The sequence below is a fragment of the Diabrotica virgifera genome, chromosome 5, assembly GCF_917563875.1.
Source record: "Diabrotica virgifera virgifera chromosome 5, PGI_DIABVI_V3a".
NCBI classification, from domain to species: Eukaryota; Metazoa; Arthropoda; class Insecta; order Coleoptera; family Chrysomelidae; genus Diabrotica; species Diabrotica virgifera.
In genome coordinates, this window is record NC_065447.1 from 38,326,402 (window position 1) to 38,341,231 (window position 14,830).

A 14,830-nucleotide genomic window follows, 5' to 3' on the forward strand; every position below is an offset into this window, starting at 1 on the left:
GGGGTGAATTAGTCCCTAGGCACACGGCAAATTAGGTGAGTTCTATGCACCTTTGGTGCAAACACGTCTAGAGTAAAATTGTTCCAAATTAAATTTACTGTCGAAACATCATATTTTAAAGTCAAGAATTTTATTTTTTTACAAAAATATTTTCAAAAGAAAAGCAAGAAAAAACACGAAAGATAGCAAATCTGTTTTTTGCCCCATAACTTTTTTTCTACGGGGATATAGGTATAGCCATTGCTTCACAGAAAACAAACTTCTATCCTTCCTCTTTAAAATGGCGTTTGGTAGAAGTCTCTATGATTTATTGTTTCTAAAATATGATTTTTCAAAATTTGCCACTCACATCGATTTTGGCCCATTTTCCTTGTTACTTCTAAAACATTGTTCTGTAACTATTTTCTGCTTAGCTTTAGGTATGTGAAAATGTCACATTTAATGGGAAGAAAAGTCAATTACCTTTAAAATAGTATATTATAGAAATCTCTATAACTATTTTTAAGCAAGATATGGTTGTTTTCAAAGTTTTATACTTTTAAGGATTTTTGATATATTTTATGATCATTTTTAAATTTCTCATTATAACTTTTTATTGTGTCTTTAGGTGTATACATTGTACAGCAAACAAGAAAGCTTATTTTCTTAACTTTAAAATGGTGTATTGTGAAAAATTCTAGGACTATTTTTAAACAAGATATGCTTTTCAAAATGTGACATATTATACCATAAAGTTGGAAAGCATATAAAGTTGGGACCATATGGAAAACTTCTTTATTAGTAACTTTATGAAAAAAATTATTTTTTATAAAATGCTCTGCATAGTCTAAAACCTAAGATGCAATCATCACATATAAAATTTTATCAATAATGTACGAGGTATGTTAAAAAATGTGAATTTCGCTCAAGAGTAAAGTACCTTTATATTCCACAATATCGAAAAGTGTTATTAAGAAAAGTTATTTGGAATTAAAAATTATGTTATAATATGCAATTATAACCTTCTAATTAAAAAAATAATAATTTTTAAAATTTTTCTCAAATTACGGATACTCTTGGATATCCTACGGATATCTTGTTTAAAAATAGTCCTAGAACTTTTTGCGATACACCATTTTAAAGTAAAGAAAATACGCTTTCTTTTATTCTAAAACGTATATACCTATATGTACAAGAAAAAAAGTCATAATGAGAAATTTAAAAAATAATCATTAAAAATATCAAAAATTATTAAAAGTATAAAACCTTAAAAAAGCATAACTTGCTTAAAACAAGCCGTATAGTCTTATACAATAGACCATTTTAGAGGTAATTGACTTCTCTTTTTACCAAATGTACCGTTGTATATACCTAGAGATGCGTAGAAAAAAGTTACAGAACAATGTTTGCGAAATAATGGGGAGAATGGTCCAAAAATACTGTGAGTGGCGAAATTTGAAAAATTCTATTTCGGAAACTGTAAATCCTAAAAGCTTTTACCAAATTTTATTTTAAAAAAGAAGAATAGACGTTAGTTTTCGCTAAAGCAATGCCTATAGCTATTTCTCCGTGGAAAAAAGTTATGGGGCAAAAAACAAAATTGCTTTCTTTCGTGTTTTTTTCTTGCTTTTCTTTTGAATATATTTTTGTAAAAAAACATAAATGTGATATTTAGATAGTAAATTTAACCTGGAACAATTTTCCTGTAGACGAGTTTGTACCAAAAGTGCATAGAACTCACCCTAATTCACCCTGTGCCTAGGGACTAATTCACCCCTTTCTTTTGTCCATATGAGACAATAAAATCCCGTTAACGTTGTAGTTCCTTTTTAGCTCTCTTATTTTGAACATAATCGATAGCCTATAATAAAAAGTATCACTTTCGTGTAGATGTCAAAATATCCACAATAGGGTATTTTCCAAAGAAAGAGCTTTAGAACAATATTAGTCTAGAGTAATAAGGTTTTTTTCCATGATACTTCAACAACCAGGTTACGGAAACGTTTTTTCGACAGGTAAAACCTATAATAACAAATTGTAACTATTTCCATGACTATTTCCTGCGTAGGATCTAGCGGCTATTTTATTTATAAACAATTTAGTGTCAAAAAACCGCCTTTTTGTTTTTTTTTAAATCAATGGAAAACAGTGAAACTTGTGGTTTTTTTAGTACAAGCATCGTCGAAAGCATGGAAAATGCATTAAAATGGCCTATTACAAAGTTTGATATCCTCATTTATGGTTAATATAATTGCGAAACAAGTAGAAATTGCGAAAAAATTAATTTCCCAATAACTATTGTAAAAATTAATGTACAGCTTTCATAATTCATTTAATTGTTATTCTACAACCGTGTTAAAAATGCAATTTTTAGCACTCCATACGAGCGTTAAAAATGCTTTAAAATATTTTTAAGGCACTGCAGTTCGTATTGACCGTATAGACAATTTTGATGTAATGTCAAAAAATATAAAAATGGAATGTCAGTCAAGTTCAAGTAAAACTTTTTGTAGATATTGTCCTGTAATTACGTTTGTAGAAAAAATATTGTATGATATGCGTGTTAAAAAGTACATCTTTAAGGCACTCATGTGAATTAACTTTCACATGCGTGCCTTAAACGTGTACTTTTAACACATATCATAAATAACTATTACATTTTATTCAAATTGTTTATCTCAGTGAGCTTTTTTGCAATAGCATAAGTAAAAAATTATGTTAAAACCATTCTACAGGTGCCAAGTGAAAGACCACGAGCTAAATTTTCAAAATGGTTTAAAAACAAGTGAATAAAAAGTGAATTTATTAGTGATAAATAATAATGCAAAAGTGCACCTAAAACACGGCAAAAAATAGATGTTTTTAAAAAAAGTTATCCAAAAAAATTTAAAAGGAAAAATTGACGATACTTTTGCATAATTATTTATTACCAATAGATGCATTTGTTATTCATTTTTTTAAAACCAGTTTGAAAGTGTAGCTCATGTTCTTTCTTTTGATACCTGTAGAATATTTCTAAAATCATTTTTTTTCTAACTTGTGTTATTGCAAACAAAAAAAGGCTCTCTGTGAAAAACAATTTGAATAAAATTTAAACAGTTAAATGGATCGGTTTGAAATTTTTATCACATAAAGCACCAAAGAACCCTCATTTTACAAAAATTTCAAAGCCGTATACTAAATTTAACGGTTAATAGTTATTGCGAAATTTATTTTTTTGCAATTTTTACGTTTTTCGCAATTATATTAACAGTAAATGAGTATATCAACCTTTATAATACGCCAATATTTTCCATGTTCTCGAAGATGTTTGGACAAAAAAAACCGTAAGTGTCACTGTTTTCCATTGATTTGAAGAAAAAAAAAAGGAAAAAATGCCGTTTTTTGACACTAAATTGTTTATGAATAAAAAGAGCCGCCAGATCCTACGCAGGCAATAGTTACAATTTGTTCTAATAGGTATTGACTTGTCGAAAAAAAAACGCTTCAGTACACTGGCTGTTGAAGTATCACGAACGGGGTATATTTTCGCCTTATTACCCTGGCCTATATCGTGGATATACAATTTTACCTGATTGCCTAATTGCAAAATTTTACGAAATATTACTAATTTTTTTTTTTATTAATGTATCATTTTTATAAAAATTCACTATAAAAAACCACTTAGTTACACATTTTTTCCACTCACCACAAAAACAATCATTTTTTTGGAAAACATTGTTAAAAAACTGAGACCGTTGTAAAGTCGTACGATATGAGTAATACTGATTGTAATGATATCCTCCTGGTTATTTATAGATGGGTGCATATCCACACAAACAAAAGATGTACCTTCTAGTTACCCTATCAAGGTTTAAAGAAATTGCGACACGTATTAGGATTTTAGTCTAGTCAATCACGAATAATACTTCAATTTAAACTGTTCAAAAATAATGTAAGGCAAGAAATAAAGGGGTCAAGTACAAATTTGAGTTGGTAAAGCAGAGCATAAATAAAATCTAAAACAATAAGCAATATATCGACGCTGTCAAGCCAAAACGGCATAAACGACATTACCTTGATTTTTCAGGAAACACAAAAAACTGATTATTTTTATTTTTACCAATTTTGCTTATCTGCAAAGTGACTCAAAAAAATTGGTGATTTTTTTTTCAAATTTTAATATTTTGTAAACATTAATGTGGCTGAAAATACTATGTGAAATAAATAAAAAAACTAGAAAATGGCGCTTATGTCCAATCAAGATATAACATTGGTGAATATGCCAAACTTACCTCTGGCGTTTGCGTCGATCGCATTGTTGTAAGGTTAGCCAAAATGGCGCTTAAAAGGGATATATGCCATTAATGAAAAAAAAAAACGAAAATTAAAAATTGTCGTTTATGCCAATAAGAAAAATTATGAAATTACGAGGATTTTTGATAGGTTTTATTTTTTATTAATCAAAAATACATTGTAAGTTAAAAACAAAACCCTAAATCCTTTAAACATGTTTTTGGTGCTAGGATGAAATACCTAAAAGTAAATAATACTCAAATAGAAGAGATATACAAAGATTGGTATAAAAATAAAACTCAAAAGACAACTTTCAAAGAACAACAACTTAAAAACTAAGAAAACACAACAATCAGAGGTACATAAAAATAGTTATTTTTTAATTTCTAAAACAAATAAGAAAATAATTATTCACAAAAATAACATAAGATTTACTTCTTTTCTATTGTTCAAAATAAAAGTTAGTAAAAAAAAACAGAAAAATATTTAACAACTTTTAACTTTTAAACAATTCACTCCGTTTTATCTTCTACATGTGTTTCATCCAGTTGATCTGGAACTATGTTGTTCATTTTAAGAGATAAATATTTTGCATGATACATTGGTTTAATAATTGAAATATGATGTGAGATCGTGACTAAATATTTCTTCTTTTGCTGCAACGTCTGGTGGTTCCTCAAAGATGATAATGGCATTGCTAAAAGCTTCTGCAATGTTGGCATTATAAATGTCATAAACCTCTAAGGGGAATATAGGGGAATTATTGCCAGTCTGTATATTATTTTGTGCTGCTTCGGTATATGGTTTATTTTCATTTAGTAAGGCCATTATTTTTTTTTACTTCTGCTATTCATGTGCAACAAAAATATGGCATAAACGCCAAAAATCGATCGCCATTTTTCGCTATATAAAATTGATTTCAACTATACGCTGTAGTACAAAAAGAATTGTTCATCACACTAGTACAAAGTTACAATAAAAAATTTTAAAATAAACTTTTTATTTGCGTAATTTTTAAAAAATAAACCTGCATAAGAATACCATTGAGGAATGGCGCTTGTGTCAACCACGATGTAAATATTTGGTTTTGGCATAAACGCCTCATAGTTTTTAAAGAAATTCAGGGTGTTTACGCTTCAAAAATCAATACAAATTGAAAATATTGCAGAGGTAAGTAATATCATGTTACGTATCCATAAAAATTGTAAAAATACATACCTTTACTATTATTACTGGACCGAATTGTACACAATGATAATCTTACGGGCACTGGCGGTTGTGTCAATAATTGTTCACGTCGACCTTCACGTGCGTGACTAGACTGGCGTTTATAAAAACTTTAAACCAATATTACACCTATTTCACTTTGTTTTCGGTTATGCCGCGGTGACTGTCTGGTGCGGAAATTAAAATCCTATTTTTTCATGCATCTACCTCAAAACTGGTCATTTTGGCGTTTATGCCGTTTTGGCTTGGCAGCGTCGATATCTTTTAAAACTAATAGAGTTCCTTTAAGTTCATGTACTGCATTTTAACAAATGTCAAGAAGTGACAGCTTACACTGAAATACCACAATTTTTAAGACCAACCATTACTTTAGGATAACAAGCAAAATGATTATCTGTATTAGGAACACCTAAACGTTTCCAGAAATGTTGGCGTGTTTTTTACTAATAACAATTTAAGATGAAAAATACTATTTTTTTCACATTTTGCCCTACTACTAATAAAGTAGTAGGGCAGTTCGATAATTACTTAGCCTACAAAAGAAAAACAAAAATCTTGGAAAAGTGGCAATTTATTTCTCGACATAGTCTCGTTTTAGCTCGACACACTTGACCAGCGATGCTCCAACTTCTATAACCGCCTAAAAAATACGTTTTCTGTACAATGGTTTGCAAAGTAAGCTTACTTGGCATCAACAACCTCCTAATTACCTGCTCATTCGACTTAAAATGTCTGCCCGGTGAATGAATATTTTCAGTTTAAAAACAAAAGGAATTCGCATGTGGCCAAATATGGAGAATGAAATGGATTGGAAAGAAATTCGTAGTCCAATTTGACCAATTTTGTCATGGCATCATCGAAGGTGTGAGCCGCTGCGTTTTTATGGTAGAAGATCACTGTTTTCTTCGCCAAATGTGGTTATTTTTCTGAAATTCGGCGTCGAATGGGCCCAAATAATTCTGCATAGTAGAGTCCTGTGACCGTTTTTTGCTTCTTCAGATAGTCGATGTAGACAAAACCAGGAGGGAAAGATATTGTAAGTAGAGGAAGTACGTTTTCATAAGAGGCGAATTAGTGAGTCGGATTATGTTAGCCAGACTGCGAGGAAGAAGGAAATGCCGGCTGGGAGTGATACCGTTCTGTTTCATGAAAAAGTGAAACAGAGAAAAGGAAAAGGCCGCCTTTCTGACAGTCTGTGCATATATAAAGATAGTGCTTCGGAACAGTGGCGGCTTGTCCTATGAGGCAGGTGAGGCAGTGCCTCACCAGTATATCAATCGACTATTTACGTTATTTCGTTGTTTTATAATAAATTTTTTAAATATAATTTAGCTTTTTGAAATTTCCTAAATACCTTTATTTTTATGAAAAAAATTAAAATCCGTACGGCCCTGACTCTTTATCTTCTTATATACCCGTCTTCCACGTGCCATTCCAACTTTCTCAAATCATTACAGCTGGAGCAAGCCTCACACCATCTGCAACAGTATGGGAGAATGCCAACAGTAAAACCGGAGAACAAAGACCACAAACCGGCAAAATTTGAAAAATGTGCCACCACTTCTAGGAACAAAATGCAACATCCTAGAGGCCAGCCTCACGCTCCGCGGAACGGAATAAAAATAGCCGAATGGCCTCAGGTTCCGCAGAACGGGATGGGAATAACCGAACTGAACCGACTACAAGCACCAGTCGATTGCAGATCATAGCTTTCCATGTACACGCGGTATATAGCAATGGATTAGTTATTATATTTTAGAAGTTTATATATTTAAAACATTGTTCATTTTAAATCATTGTTCATCATCACCTAATATATTGTTCTGAAGCTATTTCTTTGTGGCATTTATGTAATTTATTATTCTAAATGAGAAATAAGATTATACAATTTAACTTAAAAAATGATTTTATTAACGTTTCCACTTCCACATCGGACGTTTACATACAAAAGTAGTTTTTAAGTGGTTCAAAAATGTTGTATTTTGTGTTTGTATTTTTTTTGTAAAATATATAACTATATAATAAATTATTTTTCTTTATTTATTTGTTACAATTACATACAAAAGTAGTTTTTAAATGTTTCAAAAATGTTGTAAGTTGTGGTTGTGTTTTTTTGTAAAATGTTTTTGAACATACTTATTTAAATCAGAGTGAGCAAAAGATTTAAGCGAATAATATTGCAACATGATTCCCACAGCCTTATCTCATTCCCCATATCTTCCACGATTTTTGAAAAAACGCACACTCTATTGTTATGTAAAATTTGAAGCTTTCAATATGGAATTGGACTTCAAAATAACTCTATGCACTGAGGCTGAAAGCAATTGAGTCGATTGCATTCACTGGAAAAGTTTTAGAGAACTAATCGACAGCAAATAGGATTTTTTGTCCGGAATTCTTTGTGGGGATATTTTGAATAAAAAAATTTTTGTAGATTATTTGTCCGGGATTTTTTGTGGGGTCTTTTTGTCCGGAGTTTATTTGTCCGGGGATTTTTGTGGGGATTTTTTGTTCGGGGATTATTTGTCTGGAAATTTCTTGTCCAGGGATAATTTGTGAGGGTTTTTTGTCCGGGATTATTGGTCCTAGATTCGTCCTAGCGTTATGACGTCACAAAATCACCTTCTGGCCATTAAAGAGAAGATAACCATAATAATAAAATTCCTCAGGTGTAGTGTGCCTCATCACCTTATACTATCACGAGCCGCCCCTGCTTCGGAACAGATGTCGGTCTTATATTCCGCAGCCGAACAGCGGTCATTCCGCTTTCGGGGCGCTGGATGACAGAGAAAAGTCTGATTTAGCAGATAGGGGTTCGGTATAGCATCGGCGTCCAGAGGGCGTTTTAAAGTAACTGGGTCTCGATTTTTGACCCTTTGCTTCGTTATCGAACGTATTTGTTTCGTATACTAAATAGATACGAAGCGAATACGTTCGATAACGAAGCGAAGGTTCGAAAATCGAGGCCCTGGAGAATTATCGCCGAGAATACGAAGAATGAATCCTGCACTAAGGGTCAGTCAGGCGGCGTCCTGTACTGAGATGTCTTTTGAAGATTCCAACCTGCCCTCTATAAGGACGAAAGAAAAAGGATAAAACCTTGTGAATACCAGGAATCGCTTAAACAGATTAACCAGGACATGGACTCAGCAGAAACCGACCACGTTGAAACTCGTTCAATCAGTTTTTGATGATCGTCTTCGAAGGAGAAGTGTCACCAAAAACAAGAATAATCACCGACTGATCTTATATTACTCTTTTACCATTTTTCTTCAATCTGTGGACAGGCCTAATTTCACACGTGGTCAAAATAAAATTACGACTACTTCGGTTTGGCTGAAATTTTGAGATTAGCCTTCTACAAAAATGTACTACAACATATTAAACTGTTCTTGTGGTAGTGGCACCACAGTGAGGCTAAGTAGTTATCGGCCTGCCATCTAGTTGTAATTTATCCAGTAGAATTTTAAAACCCCTATTTATCTCTCTCTATTAAGGGGATGAGTAAGTAGTTTCTGCTCCAATGCTATTCAAATGGGATTCATTTTTTTCGAATCCTGAGAAAACTAATAAATATTTTTGAAAAATTTAAACGCAGAATGAAAGATTACGTTATTAGTGAGGGCTGAAAATCCCTGAGACTTCTATAATGTTTATTTTAATAAGTTACAGGGGTGAAAAACTAAGAGAAAATTTAGTGTGATTTTTAATTTCAAATATCTCATTCAAAATAAACTTTTTATTTATTATAAGAGACTTTCGGCTCTCGATAATAATTTAGTCTTTCACTCTGATTTTAAATTTTTCTAAAATATTTATTGGTTTCTTCAGGTTTCGAAAAAAATTAACACAATGTCCGTGGTAATATTTTCCAAATCTATCTTTGTCATACAACGCACTCAGTCGAATAGAATATTGTCAGCATATTGTCAGTCAGACAGTGACAATCAGTGATAATTTTAAATATTTGACATGGCATCGGGAATATTTTGAGTTGTTGATTAAATAATATTGATAGTGTATTTGATAAATAATTGATTTAAAACGTGAACTTAATAAAAAATTATATATTGTTTATTATTTATGGAAGATCCAAAGCAGAGATTACACCAGGGTATATCCAGTGATCCAAGTATCTTGTTGTTAAAGATGTTCAAAATTGTAAACGTTTCATAGTAACAATAGTTATATTATTAAAAAATCACTTTATCAATTTTCCGCTTTCTCGATTGATTATTGGTTTTTGTTGTACAGTAGGTAAATTATTACAATCACTGAATACACAGTTAGTGAAAAAATTATCATATTAATTAACTGAATTAATAATTAAGGCAAGTAACAGTTATCCAAGAGCATTCAAAAGCCATCTTTAAGGTTAATGATGACACTGTCAAGTAAAGTTTACATTTCCATACCAGTGAGAATTTTACTACACGTAATTTGCCGTGTAAAAAGAGAAAGAGTAGGGATAGCCGTAAAACATTTGCAAATTATGTACCTACCGATGGCCTTAAATACTGTGCCTGTTTTCCAGTTTTGCTGATGCTGGTTTGCTTACATTTTCTAATGAACTTGTCTGCAGTGAATTTTAAAAAATATTTACGTCTCATATAATATGTTTGAAAAATTGAATATCGACGGATACCCACAAAGTACACAAATTAGAAGTAAGATATAATTTTAAAAAAATTGAGGCAATATCAAAAATAAATAAAAACTCTTCGATCATAATAGGTAAACATCAATAGAACAATTAAGTTAGGGATAAAGAAGCTTTACAAAGAAAGTCTGAAATTATAAATAAAAAGATAAGACTAGGATTATATTTAGTCCTGTCGCCAGGGGGGGTACAACGGCCTCGTTAATTCAGATGGACTTACTCAAGTTTTTTTTATATATTTTGACCCGTAGAACACGAATTTTTTGGGTAACAGTTGATCCGGATGTCGATAAGATTGTTATAGACCAAGAACTTGAGGAATCAAATAACAGCGATTTTTGGCAAAACAAAACAATATTTTGTATTTTTTGGGCCATTTTAAGTAAAAAATATTTCTACAAGTTTTTTCGTAGGATGCACAGTTTTCGAGATAAACGCGGTTGAACTTTAAAAAAATCGAAAAATTGCAATTTTTGAACCCGAATAACTTTTGATTAAAAAATAAAATAGCAAGTCTGCTTACCGCATTTGAAAGTTTAAGTCAAATTATATCGGTTTTGATTATTTGCATTGGTAAAAATTTATTTTTTTATTGTTTAACAAAGCTATAAACACGTAGGGTTTCCCGTGCTTTTACATGCGTTTTAACGCATGTAACGTAGAAATAGTCTTGATTGCACTAGTACCTATTCTACCTACTCGTTCGATTTTAAATGAGAAATCATAGAAACATCACTCACGCACTAGTTGTTTGTAGCTTTGTTTAGCAATAACACAATAAATTTTTAGCAATGCAAATAATCAAAACCGACATAATTTGACTTGAACTTTCAAAGGCGCTAAGCAGAATTGCTATTTTATTTTTTAATCAAAAGTTATTCGGGTTTAAAAATTGCAGTTTTTCGATTTTTTGAAAGTTCAACCGCGTTTATCTCGAAAACTGTGCATCCTACTAAAAAACTTGTAGAAATATTTTTTGCTTAAAATGACCCAAAAAATACAAAATATTGTTTTGTTTTGCCAAAAATCGCTGTTATTTGATTCCTCAAGTTCTTGGTCTATAACAATCTTATCGACATCCGGATCAACTGTTACCCAAAAAATTCGTGTTCTACGGGTCAAAATACATAAAAAAAATTTGGGTAAGTCCATCTGAATTAACGAGGCCGTTGTACCCCCCCTGGCGACAGGACTAATTAGTTTAAGCAACGTTCGGAAAATTAAGGTACATTGAAAAACAAAAGATGTAAAAAATACCTAAGTTAAAATGAAAATATTTAATTCATTATTTATACTCCCTATTTTCAATTGGTTCAGAAATAATGGTTTAGAAAGATAAGCATTTGGTATAGGTTAGCATCAGCTAGCAAATGTAGTGTTATAAAAATAAAAAATTTCAATCCAAAACTCTAAAAACATACTCAGCTGTTATTTTCTTTACCGTTTTTTACTTTTCGTGCTCACGTATCTGTGTATGTCAGCATCTCACCGGCAAAAAAAATAATGTGTGCTCTGATGCTATGATAACTGAGCCTTATATTTTTCTGACATTTTTAGAGACAAGCAATCTTACTTATTGTTTTTATTGTAAAACAGATTATAAAAAACCTTAGATGTAAATAAAACACTGTGTTCAATGATGGTTTAAAAACCTGAATACTTACGAAGGTAACATTCGATAGGTAATATAATGGAAATTGGTATCAGTAGACATTATTCTGCCGACCATGTAATTACAAGTGAAGAAGATGAAGATCACATATTACAATAAATAGATATCGTTTGAGACTTATACAGGGTGTTTCATTAATAATTGTCCATATAGTAACTGGAGAAACCTTAGCACAAAATACGAAGATTTAACCTAAAACACTTAAATAAAATGTGGTTCCTTACTGAATTACAGGGTGTTTTATCTAAAAATTTAAAAAATATTTTTGCGCTCAGCATTTTAAAACTATTCAACGTATCATGTTCATACTTGGCAGGAAGTATAGATACTGTACAAACTACTAAATTATGTTAAAAAACGTTTCCTGCTGTTTCCAGAGGCGTACGACGGGGGAAAGTGAATGGTTGACCCTTTCCAGATTCTACGCCACTGGTGGAATTGCTATTTTAGTTTAATTTTTGGATTCTCCAATATTTTCTATGACAATAATACCCTCCTTATTCGTAACGATAAAGTCATTAGTTTTCGAGATCTTTGAAGTTAAAAATGAAACGACACGGTTATTTTGATTAATGTAGTGTATCCCTTCATTTTTAAGTTCAAATATCTCGAAAACTAATCATTTTATCGTTACGAATGAAGAGTATATTATTTACGTAAAAAGTATTGTAAAATCAAAAAATTACACAAAATAGCAATTTCGTCAGTGGCGTAGAATTTGGGAAGGGTCAACCATTAACTATCCCCTGTCGTAAGCCTCTGGTAGTAGCAAGAAACGCGTATTTATCTTAATTTAGTAGGGTGTATAGTGCCTACACTTTCTGCCAAGTATGATAAGGATAGGCCAAATAGTTTTAAAGTAGTGGCTACAAATAATTTTTAAATTTTAATCATGAATCATAATATCATAAATTAATCAAAATAACTGTGCCGTTTCATATTTAACTTCAAATATCTCGAAAACTAATGACTTTATCGTTACGAATGAAGAGTATATTATTTACGTAAAAATTATTGGTGAATCTAAAAATGGCACTAAAATAGTAATTCCTCCAGTGGCGTAGAATTTGAGAAGGGTCAACCATCCACTATCCCCTGTCGTACGCCTCTGGTAGTAGCTAGAAACGCTTGTGTATCATAATTTAGTAAGATGTATAGCAGTCGCACTTTCTGCTAAGTATGAAAAGGATATGTCGAATAGTTTTAAAATGCTGAGCAAAAATATTTTTTAAATTTTTAGATAAAACACCCTGTAACTCAGTAAGGAACCACATTTTATTTAAGTGTTTTAGGTTAAATCTGCGTATTTTAAGCTAAGGTTTCTCCAGTTACTATATGGACAATTATGAAATACCCTGTATACAAGGTGTTTGCTAAAGAATGGGCCATAGCTTAACGGTAGGTTCCTGAGGTTAAAATAAGTCGATTTAAGCTAACTTAGCTTAATATGAAAGTTGATAATAACCGAAATACAGGGTGTCAAAATTAAACTTTTATTTTATTTATTCTTGAATATTTCCTAACAGGCATGGGATTATAACACGAAATTTGGTAAAAGGGGGTTTTCTGGGACGAGAAATCTAAATTTGCCACCAAAAATAATGTATTACTCAGAGGGCGCCACATACGCATTTCAGCGCTAATTTAATATGTTCAATTTTTTTTATTACCCACTCTATATACATTTTTAATCAAAACTTTTATTCTCTTAACATTTTTACTTAAAAAAGGTATACTACATTCATCTCGCTAAACTTAACATTTTTCGAGATAAACGCATTTTAAATATGGGAGGCAACATAATTTTTTGCATAGTACCATTGTAGTTACACCCGGAAAATAACTTAAGAGCAAACAGTAGCGATCAACAGGTAGCGAAAACGCGTTCCAAGATTGTGGCTGTAATTTTGAATATTTTTTCGAGATATTTGGCACACGTATTCGTAATATAATAAAGAATGGCGGTACAGAGCCCAATTTGAAAGATATATTAATATGTGGAAATTACTCTGTAATTAAATACAATATTAAAAAAAGGAGCCTGTACCGCCAATAAGAAGAACAAAAAAATACACTTTCTTCAAATAAACTTTTTTATCCGATGCCTAGATTTTGTGTCATTTTGGAACTACTAAAATTTTTTATTTCATTAGTAGTTCCAAAATGACACAAAATCTAGGCATCGGATACAAAAGTTTATTTGAAGAAAGTGTATTTTTTGTTCTTTTTAATGGCGGTACAGGCTCCTTTTTTTAATATTGTATTTAATTACAGAGTAATTTCCACATATTAATATATTTTTCAAATTGGGCTCTGTACCGCCATTCTTTATTATATTACGAATACGTTTGCCAAATATCTCGAAAAAATATTCAAAATTACAGCCGCAATCTTGGAACGCGTTTTTGCTACCTGTTGATCGCTACTGTTTCCTCTTAAAGCCATAAAAATTTCCAAAAATGTATCGCAAATTTCTTAAAATGGAATTTGCAATGCAATGACATAAATATGAGAACTGGCGCAACTATTATGGCTTTAAGTTATTTTTCAGGTTTAACTACAATGATATTATGCAAAAAATAATGTTGCCTCGCAGATTTAAAATGCGTTTATCTCGAAAACGGTTAAGTTTAGCGAGGTGAATATAGTACACCTTTTATAAGTAAAAATGTTAGAGAATAAAAGTTTGGATTCAAAAAGTATATAGAGTATGTCTAAAATAAAATTAAACATATAAATGAGTGTTGAAAGGCGTATGTTGCGCCCTCTGGGCAATACATCCTTTTTGGTGGCAAATTTAGATTTCTCGTCCCAAAAAACCCGAGTTTACCAAAGTTCGTGTTATTAGCCCATGCCTGTTAGGAAATATTCAAGAATAATTAAATAAAATAAAAGTTTAGTTTTGACACCCTGTATTTCGGTTATTATCAACTTTTGTACTAAGATAAGTAAGCTTAAATCGACCTATTTTAAGCTCAGGAATAGAAGGTTAAAATATGGCCCATTCTTTACCAAGC

General features: G+C 31.3%; 1 protein-coding gene across 1 annotated transcript in view; it reads right to left on the reverse strand.

The window, feature by feature from the left end:
* Positions 1-3,732, reverse strand: part of LOC114339037 (keratin-associated protein 19-2-like) — a 41,401-nt gene extending 37,669 nt beyond the window's left edge. Inside the window, exon 1 of the mRNA XM_028289662.2 lies at positions 3,668-3,732. Within this exon, the coding sequence (XP_028145463.1) occupies positions 3,668-3,697 (30 nt within the window). The 5' untranslated portion in view covers positions 3,698-3,732. The remainder of the gene's footprint in view (positions 1-3,667) is intronic.
* Between the last annotated feature and the right edge of the window lie 11,098 nt (positions 3,733-14,830).